At 44.4% G+C, this 14,269-nt stretch overlaps 2 protein-coding genes and 1 pseudogene across 3 annotated transcripts; 2 read left to right on the top strand and 1 right to left on the bottom strand.

Annotated features, from left to right (window-relative positions):
- Window positions 1-284: 284 nt before the first annotated feature.
- On the top strand, window positions 285-2,279 carry LOC144709930 (Auxin efflux carrier family protein). The gene has a single exon (XM_078583609.1). It carries the CDS (start codon window positions 889-891, stop codon window positions 2,200-2,202), a length of 1,314 nt encoding a protein of 437 aa, XP_078439735.1. The 5' UTR covers window positions 285-888; the 3' UTR covers window positions 2,203-2,279.
- Window positions 2,280-2,772: 493 nt separating this feature from the next.
- ORC4 (origin recognition complex subunit 4) lies at window positions 2,773-9,854 on the bottom strand. The gene is made up of 16 exons (XM_078583610.1): window positions 9,608-9,854; window positions 9,404-9,494; window positions 9,278-9,334; window positions 9,141-9,188; window positions 8,947-8,997; window positions 8,809-8,852; window positions 8,608-8,671; window positions 8,439-8,525; window positions 5,224-5,315; window positions 4,667-4,748; window positions 4,281-4,366; window positions 4,083-4,192; window positions 3,685-3,777; window positions 3,522-3,586; window positions 3,270-3,416; window positions 2,773-3,156 (listed from the first exon to the last, which is right to left on the bottom strand). The coding sequence occupies exons 1-16, from the start codon at window positions 9,712-9,714 to the stop codon at window positions 3,115-3,117; spliced, it is 1,266 nt and encodes a 421-aa protein (XP_078439736.1). The 5' UTR covers window positions 9,715-9,854; the 3' UTR covers window positions 2,773-3,114.
- A 151-nt stretch (window positions 9,855-10,005) lies between these two features.
- LOC144709932 (heat shock protein 90-1-like) lies at window positions 10,006-12,708 on the top strand (annotated as a pseudogene). Its single transcript, XR_013583153.1, has 4 exons — window positions 10,006-10,171; window positions 10,266-10,407; window positions 11,146-11,426; window positions 11,605-12,708. The product of XR_013583153.1 is annotated as a heat shock protein 90-1-like (transcript).
- The last annotated feature ends 1,561 nt before the right edge of the window (window positions 12,709-14,269 follow it).

Below are 14,269 nucleotides of genomic sequence, written 5' to 3'. Positions count from 1 at the left end.
ATGCCCATGTGATAGAATACATCGGATCTCGGATAAGTAAATAAATAGTAAAAAGATAAAGTAAAAATAACCTAAAAAATGAGAAAGCCGACGGTCGACAAGAGGAGGATTTGTCCTCTTCTTAGGACGGCCTACAATCCGTCCTCGGTTTTTCTTCGACGTGGCACAACCTAAGTCGTCCGCTTCGATTCCATCATCATCATCATCATCATCATCATCATCATAATATAATTACCGTCATTATCATCTGGTTTCTTCCGTTCCTTTGAATCTTCAATCAGCCTCACCACCATCACCATTTATCTAACAAGAGCACCCTTGGCAGCGACACTTCGACACTGCCATAACCTCAATCTTTAGAGATTTCCTCCCCCTTCCCCAACTCTTCATCCTCAAGCTCGAGATTCTTTCTTCCTCGATCAATTTGCAGATCCATGGATCTCTATCTGCCGATCCTCCTCTAGGGTTTCCGCCCCCCCCCGAGCTCGATCATGGAAGCCCAAGTGTGATAACCTCATCATCTGGAAGAAGACGCAGCAGCAGCAGCAACAGCAGATTGAAGAAGAGGAAGAAGAAGAAACAACAGATTGAAGAAGAGAAAGAAGAGGAAGAAGCAGAAACAAGCTATTGAAGAATAATAAGAAGAAGAAGAAGAAGAAACAAGAGATTGAAGAAGAAGAAGAAGGAAGAGAGTGGAGAAGAGGAGGAAGAAGAAACAAGAGATTGTAGAAGAAGAAGAAGGAAGAGATTGAAGAAGAAGAAAGAAGAAGGAAGAGATTGGAGGCGCAGAAGAAACAAGAGATTGAAGGAGAGGAAGAAGAAGAAGAAGGACGAGATTTGAAGTAGAAAAGGAGGAGGAAGAAGAGATTGAAGAAGGCAGAAGAAGAGATGGCGGGTGGGTTTCAGATCCTGGCAGCGGTGGTGCCGCTGCTGAAGCTGCTGACGCTGACCCTGATCGGGCTAGTGCTGGGCCACCCGCGCACCCAGATCGTGCCGCGCGCGACCTTCCGCCTGCTCAGCAAGCTGGTCTTCGTGCTCTTCCTCCCCTGCCTCATCTTCGTGCACCTGGGCCAGTCCGTGACCCTCTCCAGCGCCCTCCAATGGTGGTTCGTCCCCGCCAACGTCCTCCTCAGCACCGCCCTCGGCTGCGCCCTGGGCTACGCCGTCTTCCTCCTCTGCCGCCCCCCGCCCGACTTCCTCCGCTTCACCGTCATCATGACCGGCTTCGGCAACACCGGCAACCTCCCCATCGCCATCGTCGGCTCCGTCTGCCACTCCCCCGGCAACCCCTTCCGCGGCGACTGCTACGCCTCCGGCGTCGCCTTCGTCTCCTTCGCCCAGTGGGTCGCCGTCATCCTCGTCTACACCCTCGTCTTCCACATCATGGAGCCCCCCCTCGCGCCCCCCCCCGGCCCCGACCACGCCGACTCCTCCGCCGGCCCCGACCTCAGCCGCCCCCTCTTGCACGAGGCCGAGTGGCCCGGCGTCGCCGACCAGGAGACCGCCCTCTGCAAGACCCCCTTCATTGCCAGCGTCTTCGCCAGCTTCTCCGGCGCCGACAAGCTAGACCTCGCCCGGGCCGAGCCCGAGGAAGAGAACGATGACGTCAGCCCTAGGTCGATACGGTGCATGGCCGAGCCCAGGGTGGTGAGGAGGATGAGGACGGTGGCGGAGCAGACGCCGCTGCAGCACGTTCTGCAGCCGCCGACGATAGCGTCGCTGCTGGCGATCGCCGTGGGGGCGACGCCGGCCGTCAAGGGGTTCGTGTTCGGGGACGGGGCGCCGTTAGGGTTTCTAACGGACAGCTTGGACATCATGGCCGGGGCCATGGTGCCGTCGGTGATGCTTGTTTTGGGGGGGATGCTGGCGGAGGGCCCGCGGAGGAGGTCCGTGCTCGGGCGGCGGACCACGGTCGGGATCGTCGTGGCTCGGTTGCTGGTCCTGCCCCTGGTCGGGATTGGCGTGGTGGCGTTGGCGGGTAGGCTGGGGTTCTTGATTGAAGGGGAAGGGGATAAGCTCTACAGGTTCGTGCTGCTCATGCAGTACACCACGCCGAGCGCCATCTTGCTCGGGGCCATCGCCAGCTTGAGGGGGTACGCCGTCGCCGAGTCCTCCTCTATTCTCTTCTGGCAGCACGTCTTCGCCGTGCTCTCTCTCTCCTTTTACATCGTCATCTACTTCAGGATCCTCTCCTACGTGTGAACTGTGAGATCCTCTCTCTCTCTTTCTGCCACATAATCTGAGCAGCCCTTGGGCTAGCCCTCTTGGGTTTATGGTTTCATAGCATATATTGGATGGCAATCATATATGATACGATTACCTGTATAGTTCAGGATGGGACGATGGACGGGATGGGACGAATTTCATCCCAGTCTGACGTCCGGAATCTGTGCATTGACGAAGGACGGAACGAATTTTCGTTCCACCACACGAATAACCGTCCCGTCCAGTCCTCCCGGGACGAATTTTCATCCCATCCCTCGTCCCGGGAGAAAAAAAACCATTTTATATATTATTTTCTAAGTTTTTTAGGGAATTACGGAGGAGAAGGTAAAATGTGAAGGGCCATATGTACAATTATTTCTGAGCGGCGTCGGTTTGCAGCACGCACATAAAACACAGGGACTTTGATGCAAATTGGATCTGAGTTTTCCGTCCATATTCGTCTATCCAACGTCCGAGACCTCTGGACAGAGTTTTTTTGGCCCATGGGACGAAAAGCGTCCCCCCGGTGGTACCCAGGACGAATTTTTGCCCCAAAATGCATCTGTATCTTTGGACGGGACGAGTTATTCGTCCGGACGGAAAAAATCGTCCCGTCCACATCCCTGCACTATAATTACCTGTGTCTTGTTTGCAGTGGATATATGAGGAATTTTAAGAAGCAAAAAGAACGATGATTCAACATGCCATAAGCGATCCGAATTGGCCTAATGCACACAACTGTTTTTTTTATCCTGAATTTATAGCTTCTAGAATGAAAAGACGATAAGAAATCTATTAAAACATGTATAATTACCAGAATGGATGCTCAAGAATGAACGGAGTTGGCTCCTTTTGTCTCTTATATTGTATTTTACCAGAATAACAGTCTCGTCTTTTAAAAGATGTCTCTTATTTATATGTCTCGTGACTCAACAATTTCTCGAGTATAACCTGCAAAAATTATTTGATATCATCCCCTTTTGGAATTCAGGGGAAAAAAAACCAAGAGAAGAAAAACGAATGACGAGAGAAATTTTTAGAAAAAAAATGAGGGAAAGACTTACAGGGCATGAATGATACGATTTCAGCCCCTGATGAAGCTCATGAGAAGACACCAGAAGCTTCACAGGACGATATTCTATAGACAAGGCCCCTCTACGGCCACCGTCAGTGAAGCTGATTAATTCCCTCTGAAGAAGGTGCTCGAAGGCCTGTGAAATTAGTGGAATCTAAAGATCATTTCATATTCGAACACATACAAAATATACAAATAAACATATAAATGGAAAGATCATAGTGCGGAGGTAGAGACGCACCCTCAAGCAGGCACTGTCCCCATGGTGGTCCGAAGATTTATAGGCATCATGTATGACTCTGTATTCTGAAAGTATAATTCCATACGGAAATTTTAATAAAAAAAAACTGATGACAATTTAAAAAACTATAGATGAATGAAGGATCAGTCGAGGGATAACCAACCTTTCATTATTGTAATGAAATTATACGAGCTCTGCTCTTTGACTTCGAGTCTGCACATGCACACCAGGAGGTAGAGCTCCAAAATGGACGTATCTAAAAAGCAAAAATGATAGAATCAAAATAAAAGAACAGGATAATATCCCAATCCGACGGCCATTTTCCTCATTTTGAACGGCCGAGTATCCTGAACGACGTTAGAAAGTTCTGAAATTTTAATGAAAAATTTAAGCAATGGACCTGAAAATCTGCTATTAAAGATCAAATGATAATCCTAGGCGAGAAAATGAAAGTTCTCTATAATGTTCAGCAAGAACTTACATCATAATCGAAAGAGAATTCCATTTAATTGAGGACATAAATGCTCCCTGATTATGATGGAAACTAATAATGAGACCTACTCTGAATATTTTCCAACTTCGGCATCCTGCGGAGGGACAGACTGGCCGTCTTGAAGTTCTCCAGGGATAGAGATCCCGATTCCAGATTCATTGATGCCACAGCGCAAAATCTGTGCAAAATTTTACAGTCGCCAATATAATAATTACACATAAAAATATTGTCAGTATTCAAATCAAAGAAAATATTTTCCAGCTCACAAGAATCGCACGAGGTTGCTGACATTTCCATCCACATTGCATACAGAGGCCAGAATGTCTTTGAACTTCTTGTCAACAAAAGTACTCTGTAAAATGCTCAGGAAACGGCAAAACATTTGAATAGATTCAAATTTAGAACACTTGGTGGTGTTCCGGACTCAAATTCAGTAGATGTATAGACTTAAAGAGAGAACATTAACATTTGAGCAGAGAACATGTCATGGAAGATTGTGGCAGCTATGTTCTACTTCAAAAAAGAAGTCGAATTGTGGTGTCAGATGGAAAATAAGTAACACAGATTGGTTTAAAATCGTGGTTTTAAATGAAAGAGACAGATATTTTAATTGATTATTCGAAAATACAAAAAAATCGCATTAACAGGATACGCTAAGTCTTGAATTGAATTCTGATACAAAATTACACGGAGCACCGAAGTCTGCGGGTAAATACAATAGATGCTCCATCAATCTGCATAATTCGTCAAGCGACCAGAGTAAGCACAAAAAAGTATACACCACCAATCCGAATGTAGGACACAGAAGAAAATAATATTATCAAACTTTTTGCATTTTAAATTGCCAAACTGAATCAACATCTGATGGAATATCAAAGAAAACATGTTGAAGTAACACAACTCATCTGGAGTTTCAGTTTGGGACATAAAGTGGAGAATGGGAAAAATTTCAAAGACTTGAATAAAAAAGTTGCGAATTTCTTAAGCGAAAATGCTCAATTGAGGACAATTAAGGAAAAAAGGGGTCAACCTTTAGAACTTTTCAAAAACTCATTCAATTCTCAAAATTGGAAGATTGTTTTTTATTTCGCCAGAATCCAACGCGTTGAATAATATCGCATTTTCAATTTTCTTGTAATTGATATAAATTATAAAGTGGAAAAATATTATAGTTCGCAAAAAACATTATAGTCTGTGGCAGAATCTTACCGTTGTATCTCTTCCACAGAAGGGGGAACAAACAAAAGCTTCCTGTGAGAAAAACGTGACCTCACCCTTTTCTCTAAAAGTTGATCGGCATCCTGATAACCATATTAGGTGATAAAGACTAAGTGAGATGAAGACTATATCGGAAGATAGTTAGACCAAAAATTTCTAGGTAAGTCGTCCGAAAATTTTTACGTGAATTTGAAGACCTTTTTTATTTAAAAAAGGAAGATCGCCTGAGATCGGTGACAAAACCATTATTTATGTTCAACAACAAAAACATTTTTTCTGTCTGAGGTATTGCTCAAATACTCATAGAAGAAATTGTTTGTTCGCATCGTGTTCCCAGAACAATCATGTCAGATAGGGGGCGTCTTCGCTAGTTCATTCTGGAAGGCACTACAGAAACTCCATGGTAAATCACCGAGGTTCAGTTCTCCATGGTAGTTCCATAGCGTAGAGACAGACTGACCAACCGAGATTACAAACAAGAGCCCAGAGTGTTGTTTACATTGTTTCTCTTCAGAGAATCCTAAACAGTGGATTAAATGGCTGCCATGGGCCAAGTATAGTTTAAACAGTTCTTTTCATTCAGTTATTAAGATGACACCATTTAAGGCAGTGTATGGTAGAAAACCACATGCTCTTCTATGGTATGGAAGTCCTCCAACAACCCTGGACTCATTAGACTCTCTCTTACAAAAAAGAGATTGTATTCTATCAGCACCAAAATCTCAGTTAGCCAAGGGTCAACAATACATGAAGAATCAAGCTGATAAACACCAGCTGATACTCATTTTAACATAGGGAATATGGTATACTTGTGAATGCGTCCTTACCGTATGAGGTCATTGACAAGGCAGAAATCAGAGAAACTCTCACCAAAATATTTCTGACCTTATAAGATTTTGCAAAATCTAGCATTGTAAGATTATGATAAGGTTCCCCCCAGAAGTTCTCATCAGAAGAATATAAGGAAGAATCAGTCAGCAGGTGTGCCAGTCCAGGTACATGTTGATACAAACACTTAGATAGTGGAAGCAGGAAGCCTATAAATAAAAGGGCAGGAGCTGGATTGAAAAGGGAGGAAATTTCAGTTACAAGAAAGGGGGGCTGCAGTTTGATGAAGTCCTAACTAGGACTTACCATATCAAAAAGAAGCACCGAGGCGGGGCGACACATGCTCTCTCGCACGTGTGAAGTTCAAACTCAATAAAGGCGGGAACAGTGAGTCTATAAAAAAATAGAGGTGCGAGTGGAAATGGGATTCTGGTTTTTCTCAACGAGAAGGTTGGTTGGCCTCTGGGGGAAAACTCTCTTGGCACGGATTCCAAGATGAACAACTGATCCGGCATCTCCATTCCTCCAGGGGTGATTGATCTGAACTCCTCAGTTTCTATCCTCGTTATTCTTCTTCTCACATTTCTGTGATTCTTCTCTCAACAAGTTGTAAGCGACACTGCCGTTTGATACATTTCAGACTGCCGATTGTGGTTGATTTCTCCTGGAACTATTAGTACAGTTATGGATATCTAACACAGCTCAGGCTAGAAGGGGGGAGATTCACTTAATTCTAGTGAAAGGAGGAGTCGATCCAACTCGTCCTGGTGTTCTACATCTTTCATTTCATCAACTGCTTTCGGGTTCTGATAAGATCCCAACCGGGATCGTATTGGGAACGGGCTAACCATGGCGGGGTGGACAATGCCGAAGGAACATAGAGCGGTGAGGAAGCGGCAGAGAGGACGTCACCGGAGGAACGGGGCTCGACGGAGTGGACCTCGTTGAGAGAGGAGAGGCTACTGGAAGGGAAATTCAACTAACAATGTATGTCCTGCCCTCCAACGAGGAGGGCTACATATTTATAGGAGATGCAAAAGATGAGAATGCCCCTAGTGGGCTTACTAGACGTAGTGGGTCGTAACAGATTCACATTTTTTTACATGTACATTTGGATTTCACTCTCAACCTATACCTATACCTCTACCTTGGGAAATTCTTGAAGATTTCACATTTAGAATTGCGTATATGTTTCAATCCACCTAGAATCATACCAGATTATAAGCTTGAACTAACTGCAGCCGCCAAAATTCATCCAGTTTTCCACATTTCCCAACTTAACAAGGCAATTGGAGAAAATCAAGTCACTTTAGATATTCCAACTAATCCTTCTGAGAATTTAGAATGACAGGGCTACCTCGAATGCATCCTTTCTTGTCGATTCACTAGAAACTGAATGCAGGTCTTTGTTAACTGGAAAAATCTCACAAACTATGAGGCGCCCTAAGGAGACATTATTATAAGACAGTGTCCCTGTTCCCCACTTGGGAACTGTCTCAAAATAACGGTCTCATATTTAGTTTCCACCATAATCACATACTCTGAATTAAGAAAAGATATATGAAGGGAAAAGAGAAAAACAACCCTACTGGTTAAAATGACCAAATACCACTCAAAGGGGTTTGGCGTTCATATCAACTTCTTCAGTAGATCAGTCCAAAATGCCTTCCTGTGGTATCACCAGCAGGTGAAATTCGGTTCTATACTTGTTGGCCGGCGTTAGTTAACCTTCACAATAGAAGCACAACATTTTGGGTCTGCATGGATGGGACTCTGCTTCAGTCAAATCAGTTTGTCTCTTTGGTCGAATCTAGGCATGTATGTTATCTAAACTGCCAGTGTGTCAGGTGCTATCCTAAATATTCCAAGGGAAACAAAGTATATTGTCGAGTCCAATAGTCAAAGGGCAACTGTCCAAGAGAAGACTACACAAACCTCACGGTATCAGAATTCTTGACACAACTCGATAACTCTTTGGTCATCTCACATGAGGTACTTTATTACCCCTACAAACCTTAATCCTCTGGGTGGTTAGACTATCATTAGATCCTCAAGGCATTTTCAGGATGTTGGACATAATGGAGAATGGATAGAGTCAGGAGTCAAGTCCTGCCGGCTACAAAGGGCTCTGTGGAACTTGGCAAACCGGACTCAGAGGAGTGTTCACTTCCTTTATTTTGTCATTTCTAACTCTCACTCTCTTTATCTTTCATATCTGCTCAGTACATTTAGAAAACATTATCATATTTGGGTCTGTTAGTAGGGGAACCAGAAAAAATATAATTTTAGTATTTCTCTGCATGATACCATGTAAAATTAGTTACGCATATTTCAAAATAAAATTCAGGATAACAAGCTTTTAATAATGATCTCCATACCAATCGACAGCTGACACCAATCACAACAGACTGGGAAGCAAATGATTGCAAAGCATCAAGCAAGCCATAGAGAAGACGCTGCTTTCCCTGTCCATTTTAGAGATAGTATTTATTGTAAGATCAAATGAGAACCACAGCGCAAAAAAAGACATTTTGAATGCGCCGACACCTGAGCAAAAAGGTCGAATTCATCCAATATAAAGACGACTGTTTTGTGCGCTAACCCGCTCTCCCTGAAGAACGGAGTCCAAGAAATTAGAATCATTAAATATTTGGAAGACATCTCGTAAGAGGAAGTTAGGTCGACAAATTCACAGTAATAATAATGATAAATGAAATGAAAATAAATTCTGCACAATAACTCAACTACCTTAATATATCTATTAGAAACGTAGAGTTGTCATCAGATGAAGCCTGCACACATGAAGAAGACCTTAAGACCGGACAATTCATCTTTATTCGGGTATTATAGATCTAAAATTACTTTGATGTTCGTAAAAAAGCATACCATTTTCGAGAATAATAAACCATGCTCTACGCATAATTGTCGAGCAATTTCCTGCAAAACATAATCAAAGTAGAGGAAACAAATCTCTGAGCTTCAACACTTGCACATTACGTATCCTAGGAAGGAGTGAATTCCGAGGTTGTAAAAAGAGAAAAGGCTTTAGGAAAACTCTTCAAATGAAAAAAGAACATCACCTTGATCCCATGGTTATCATCGGTGTGCAATAACCCGTTCAGTCTAATCTGAGATCATCCGAATTCTGAGATACACGGGGAATAAAAATAGGAAGCCAAAAATTGAAGCATAAGAAATCGCCAAGTTTGGGGCTTACAACGGATATGGTGCCCGGATACTCTGTTTTCAGATCTTCCAGAACGAGCTCCAGAACCTAAAATCCATGAACGACGTCAACCACGCAGCATAAACATCATCCCAAGAGATAGGAAACGTGGCGTACGGCATTCTTCCCCGATCCTCGAGGACCGAGAAGTAGGACGGAGTTGTTGCAGGCATCAATGATGGTGCTAGAAATGATAAATTTCAAATTTCTGAAAAGAATCATGAAACAAAAACATCCTCAGACCAACGTTCAAGCAGAAACATTTCTATAACGCGCGCGACATTACATCGAACATCAACATGTTCAGGAAATTTGACAAACCTGTAGTTACCATCCGCTGAAGACTTCAAAGGATCGAAGATGAAACTTCTGTCGCAAAGCCTGCGCCGTAGCAGGACTGACGCTTCGATCGCCGCTTTCTGAACCATCTTCGTCGTCTCTCCTCGCCGGCTTCGCGGTTGGGGCTAGAATTGGCGGGAAAACCTAATTTGAATGTCTTCTCCGTTTTAATTATCCCTCTCTCTTTCTCTCTTCGAATAACGGATTCCACGTGGCACCGGATTCTTACGTGGCGTCTGTTTTGTGAGGGGGTGCAACGTGGGAGGCTCTCGATGGTTATGTCAATAACCGTTAATGGAAGCTCCTAGAAGCTCCTTCTCTCTTCTCTTGGGACCTATATAGCGCCGAATCTCGAATTCTAACGACGTTTTTCATCAGCGATCGGTCGTTTTAAGACAATTGTCAAGTTTGTAGCGGCGAGCGATGGCGGACACGGAGACGTTTGCCTTCCAGGCGGAGATCAATCAGCTTCTCAGCCTCATCATCAACACTTTCTACTCAAACAAAAAGATCTTCCTGCGGGAGCTCATCAGCAACTCGTCAGATGTATGAAAAATCTTTAAACATGTCACTCCTCCATCCCTTTTTGATCCAGAAATTTGTTTTCTCTGATTCGCGTTCATTTTTGGTTGATGGATAGGCCTTGGATAAGATTATATTCGAGAGCTTGACGGATAAGAGCAAACTCGATGCGCAGCCAGAGCTCTACATTCGCCACGTTCCTGACAAGGCGAACAAGACCTTGTCGATCATCGACAGTGGAATTGGAATGACTAAAGCTGGTTAGTTGCGAGTATTCAGTTTGCCATAGATCACTTTTTTTTCCTAGAATATTAACTGTTTTGTTCTTAAGTGTATGTTCCGTCTATTCGTCACGTTATGGCTACTTTGATGTTCGAAGGCTTCATCCTCGTCTTGAAATTTTTATCTAGAATATTTGTACGACTCCGCACCTCCATATCGTTTTCTTCTGCTTCTTCCTTGGGCGTTCCAGGAATTACTTAGTTCATGTTGAGTGTCGCGGGTATGCGGAAGCACGCTTGGACGAAGAAACGCAGAAGATCGAGGGAGGATGAGAGACTTGATCTCTCCACACAAGCCTTCACAAGAGAGAGAGGGAGAGAGAGAGAGAGATCTTGAAGAGAGTGAGGAAACAATACTTTTCTGGTTAATCATGAAATGAACCCTTACAAGTGCTTAAATAGGAAAAGCAAGTAAAGAGAAATTCCTACTCTAAAGGGATAACATGTGGTCCTCCTAAAAGAAAGGCCACGTTCATAGAAACATGAGAATAGGACCACTACCAAGGAGTGATCCCCATGAGAATAGGGCCACTCCTAAACGTCCTCCCCGTAAGGAGGAAGCGAGGAGAACGTGTCAGCAAGGTGGCTGACACATCTTCCAACAGTTCATTTTTTGTCTGAATGGAATTGAATCTAAGTTTTTGGAGCGGTAGATGCACTTCGATTGGTGTTTTTCCGGTGTTTAAGAATTCATTGACCGATGCTGCTATTTTTTAGATTTGATCAACAACCTGGGAACGATCGCGAGAACCGAAACCAAAGAATTCATGGAAGCACTGCAAGCCGGCGCCGTCGTCAGCATGATCGGCCAGTTTGGCGTCGGCTTCTACTCCGCTTACCTAGTCGCAGAGAAGGTCGTGGTCACCACCAAGCACAACGATGACGAACAGTACATTTGGGAGTCCCAAGCCGGAGGATCATTCACCGTCACTCGAGACGAATCCGGCGAGCGCCTTGGCCGAGGAACAAAGATCACATTATTTCTCAAAGACGATCAGGTGAATCCTCACTCTCCCCTCTATTTTCCGATTTACTCTGCTCACAGAGTAAGGAGCTGCGATCCGATATACGATCGGATCGGATCGACCGAGTTAACCGATCGATCACAATGTCAACAGACATTCGATTAGATTGAACCCCGACCACTACTAGTTCACACTTGACACTTCTTCTCAGGCCGAATACCTCGAGGAAAAGAGAATCAAAGACCTGGTGAAGAAGCACTCCGAATTCATCAGCTACCCAATCTACCTCTGGAGAAAACCACCGAGAAGGAGATCAGCGACGACGAGGAAGACGACCGAGAGACCAAAAAGGAAGAGGAAGGAGCCATCGAAGAAGTCGACGAGAAGCCGAAGCAGAAGAAGAAGAAGGTGAAGTAAGTGACCCACGAGTGGACCCAGATCAACAAGCAGAAGCCCATCTCGCTCCGCAAGTCCGAAGAGATCACCAAAGAAGAGTACGCCTCCTTCTACAAGAGCCTGACCAACGACTGGGAAGACCACCTCGCCCTGAAGCAAGGAAGACTACAGTAAGTTCTACGAGGCCTTCTCGAAGAACCTCAAGCTGGGGATTAAGGTTTATGAAGGCGCAGGCGAACATGGAGAGGATTATGAAGGCGCAGGCGCTGAGAGACTCTTCCATGGGGGCGTACATGGCGAGCAAGAAGACGATGGAGATTAACCCGGAGAATGGGATCGTGGAGGAGCTAAGGAAGCGGGCGGAAGCTGATAGGAATGATAAGTCGGTCAAGGACTTGGTGTTGCTGTTGTACGAGACTGCGCTGCTGACGTCCGGGCTCAGTCTCGAGGATCCGAACACGTTAGCGGGTCGGATCCACCGCATGCTCAAGCTCGGGCTCAGTATCGAGGAGGGGGGAGAGGAGGCTGACGTGGACATGGGTTCTCTCCGGGAGGACGTCGCCCCGGAGGAGAGCAAGATGGAGGAAGTCGACTGATACCTTGGCCCAACTGCGCCAGTCTTGTACCTTGTGAACGGCACGTCCGGAACGTGATGCCCGGGACGTGATGGGGTGACGTGACGAAAGTTTCGTTACGTCACCGTCACGTCACGCATCCCAGCAAATGCAAAAAAAACTGTCACGTACCCTCACGCGTCCTATTGGGCGTCCTGTCACGTCCACGTCACCGTGACGGCGTCACCGTCACGGCTGACGGGAAAACCCCCCCCTCTATCTCTCCTTCTCTTATTGCTCCTCTTTCTCTCTCGTTCCTCTCTCCCGGTACGTGCGATTATGTTAGCGACTCTCTCTTCCTCTCCCCCTCTGGCGCACTTCTCTCTCTCCCTCGTTCCTCTCTCTCAGTCTCTCTCAGTCTCTCTCTCTCTCTCTCTCTCTCCCTCTCCCCCCCCTCTCTCTCTCTCTCTCTCTCTCTCTCTCTCTCTCTCTCTCTCTCTCTCTCTCTCTCTCTCTCTCTCTCTCTCTCTCTCTCTCTCTCTCTCTCTCTCTCTCTCTCTCTCTCTCTCTCTCTCTCTCTCTCTCTATCCACAAACTCTCTCTGTCGCTCTCTGTTTGTGGCTCGTTCTCTCTCTCTCCCCTTCTCTCTCTATATCTCTTTCTATCTTTCTATTTTGAATTTTGGAAATTTAACGACCCTTCTGTCACGTCACGCGTCCAGGGCACCTCGTCACCGTCACGTCATCATCATGTAAACTTCATCACGCGTCACCTTCACCGTCACGCCATCCGTCACGTTTCTGTCACGGTGACGTGTGACGTGTCAGATGATGATGGCCGTTCCCTATTGTCCAATCAAACTTGAGAAGGCACAGCTTAATCTTCTCATTTTTCTCAATGGAAAGAAAATAGAACCTATATCTAAATAGAACCTATACGTCCCAATTTTTAGAGTTTCCCGTCTAGGGTCCCATTATTTCGTCCATGTCCCGTCCTGTCTGAAACTGTCATGTAGTCGTGTCCAACGTCTTGGGACGAAACAGGGAGTGCGTCAACATTAGACCACTCAGAAATTGACACATGGCGCTTGCTATACTCCCGCAGGACGAAATAACTGTCATGTGCCCCATCCAAGGCCCCAGAACGGGATGGTCATTTCGTCCATGGATGAAGCAATCGTCCCGTCCGGGGGCGGGCGGAAGATTCTTCGTCCCGTCTGTCGAGGTTTTTGTGTTTTAATGTACACTAAATTACATTAACATCATGAATTTATAATTAAGAAACTAATTTATAATTAGAGCTTAAAATATTTTAAGATTATGTTTTTTAAATGTGTTAAAACTATAAAATAAACTAAAATAATCATAAAGTACTTGGGAGAATGAAAAATGTTTTTTAAAGTTTCTGAAAATAGTTTTAAAGTATTAAAATGTTATTTTAATACTTTAAAATATTTTAAAAGGTCATTTCATATTTAACGTATGTTGAAATTATTTTCAGAAGCCTTAGAAATATTTTTAAATACTTTAAAAATATTATAAACATTTTTATGAATTTTTTAAACAATTAAAAGTATTTTAAATAGTGCAAAATTGACTCCTAAATAAATTTCTAGCATTTTAGTTCATTTAAGAAGGGCCCAATAAGGCCTAAATGGGCGGAGCCCATTAGCCTTAGTGGCGGACCCGACGGGCGGATTTAACCAGTTAAATCCGAGGTCAGGTCCGTTACTAAAGTTTGAATTAAATATATATATATATATATGGGGAGAACGAGATTTGAACCCAAGACCTCCGCCTCAGTAATGAAGCGATTTACCACTGCGCCAGAAGTCATCTCTTAGTGTAGAAATAAATTATTTATATATAATGTACTTTGGACCTGAAATTCGATTTATTCCAAAGGTCGGGTCCGACGGTTGACTTT

The sequence above is a fragment of the Wolffia australiana genome, chromosome 11 (assembly GCF_029677425.1).
Source record: "Wolffia australiana isolate 7733 chromosome 11, ASM2967742v1".
Classification (NCBI taxonomy): Eukaryota; Viridiplantae; Streptophyta; class Magnoliopsida; order Alismatales; family Araceae; genus Wolffia; species Wolffia australiana.
The sequence above is the reverse complement of the archived record's forward strand: the minus strand, read 5'-3'. Positions and strand labels throughout refer to the sequence as shown.

Bases quoted from the DNA above. Each gene is read 5' to 3' on its own strand.
- LOC144709930 (XM_078583609.1), top strand. From the start codon at position 889: ATGGCGGGTGGGTTTCAGATCCTGGCAGCGGTGGTGCCGCTGCTGAAG.
- ORC4 (XM_078583610.1), bottom strand. From the start codon at position 9,714: ATGGTTCAGAAAGCGGCGATCGAAGCGTCAGTCCTGCTACGGCGCAGG. The intron at 8,526-8,607 runs GTGTCGGCGCAT...TAAAATGGACAG, and splicing joins AATTCGACCTTTTTGCTCAG to GGAAAGCAGCGTCTTCTCTA. The intron at 3,157-3,269 runs GTAAGTCTTTCC...TAATTTTTGCAG, and splicing joins AATCGTATCATTCATGCCCT to GTTATACTCGAGAAATTGTT.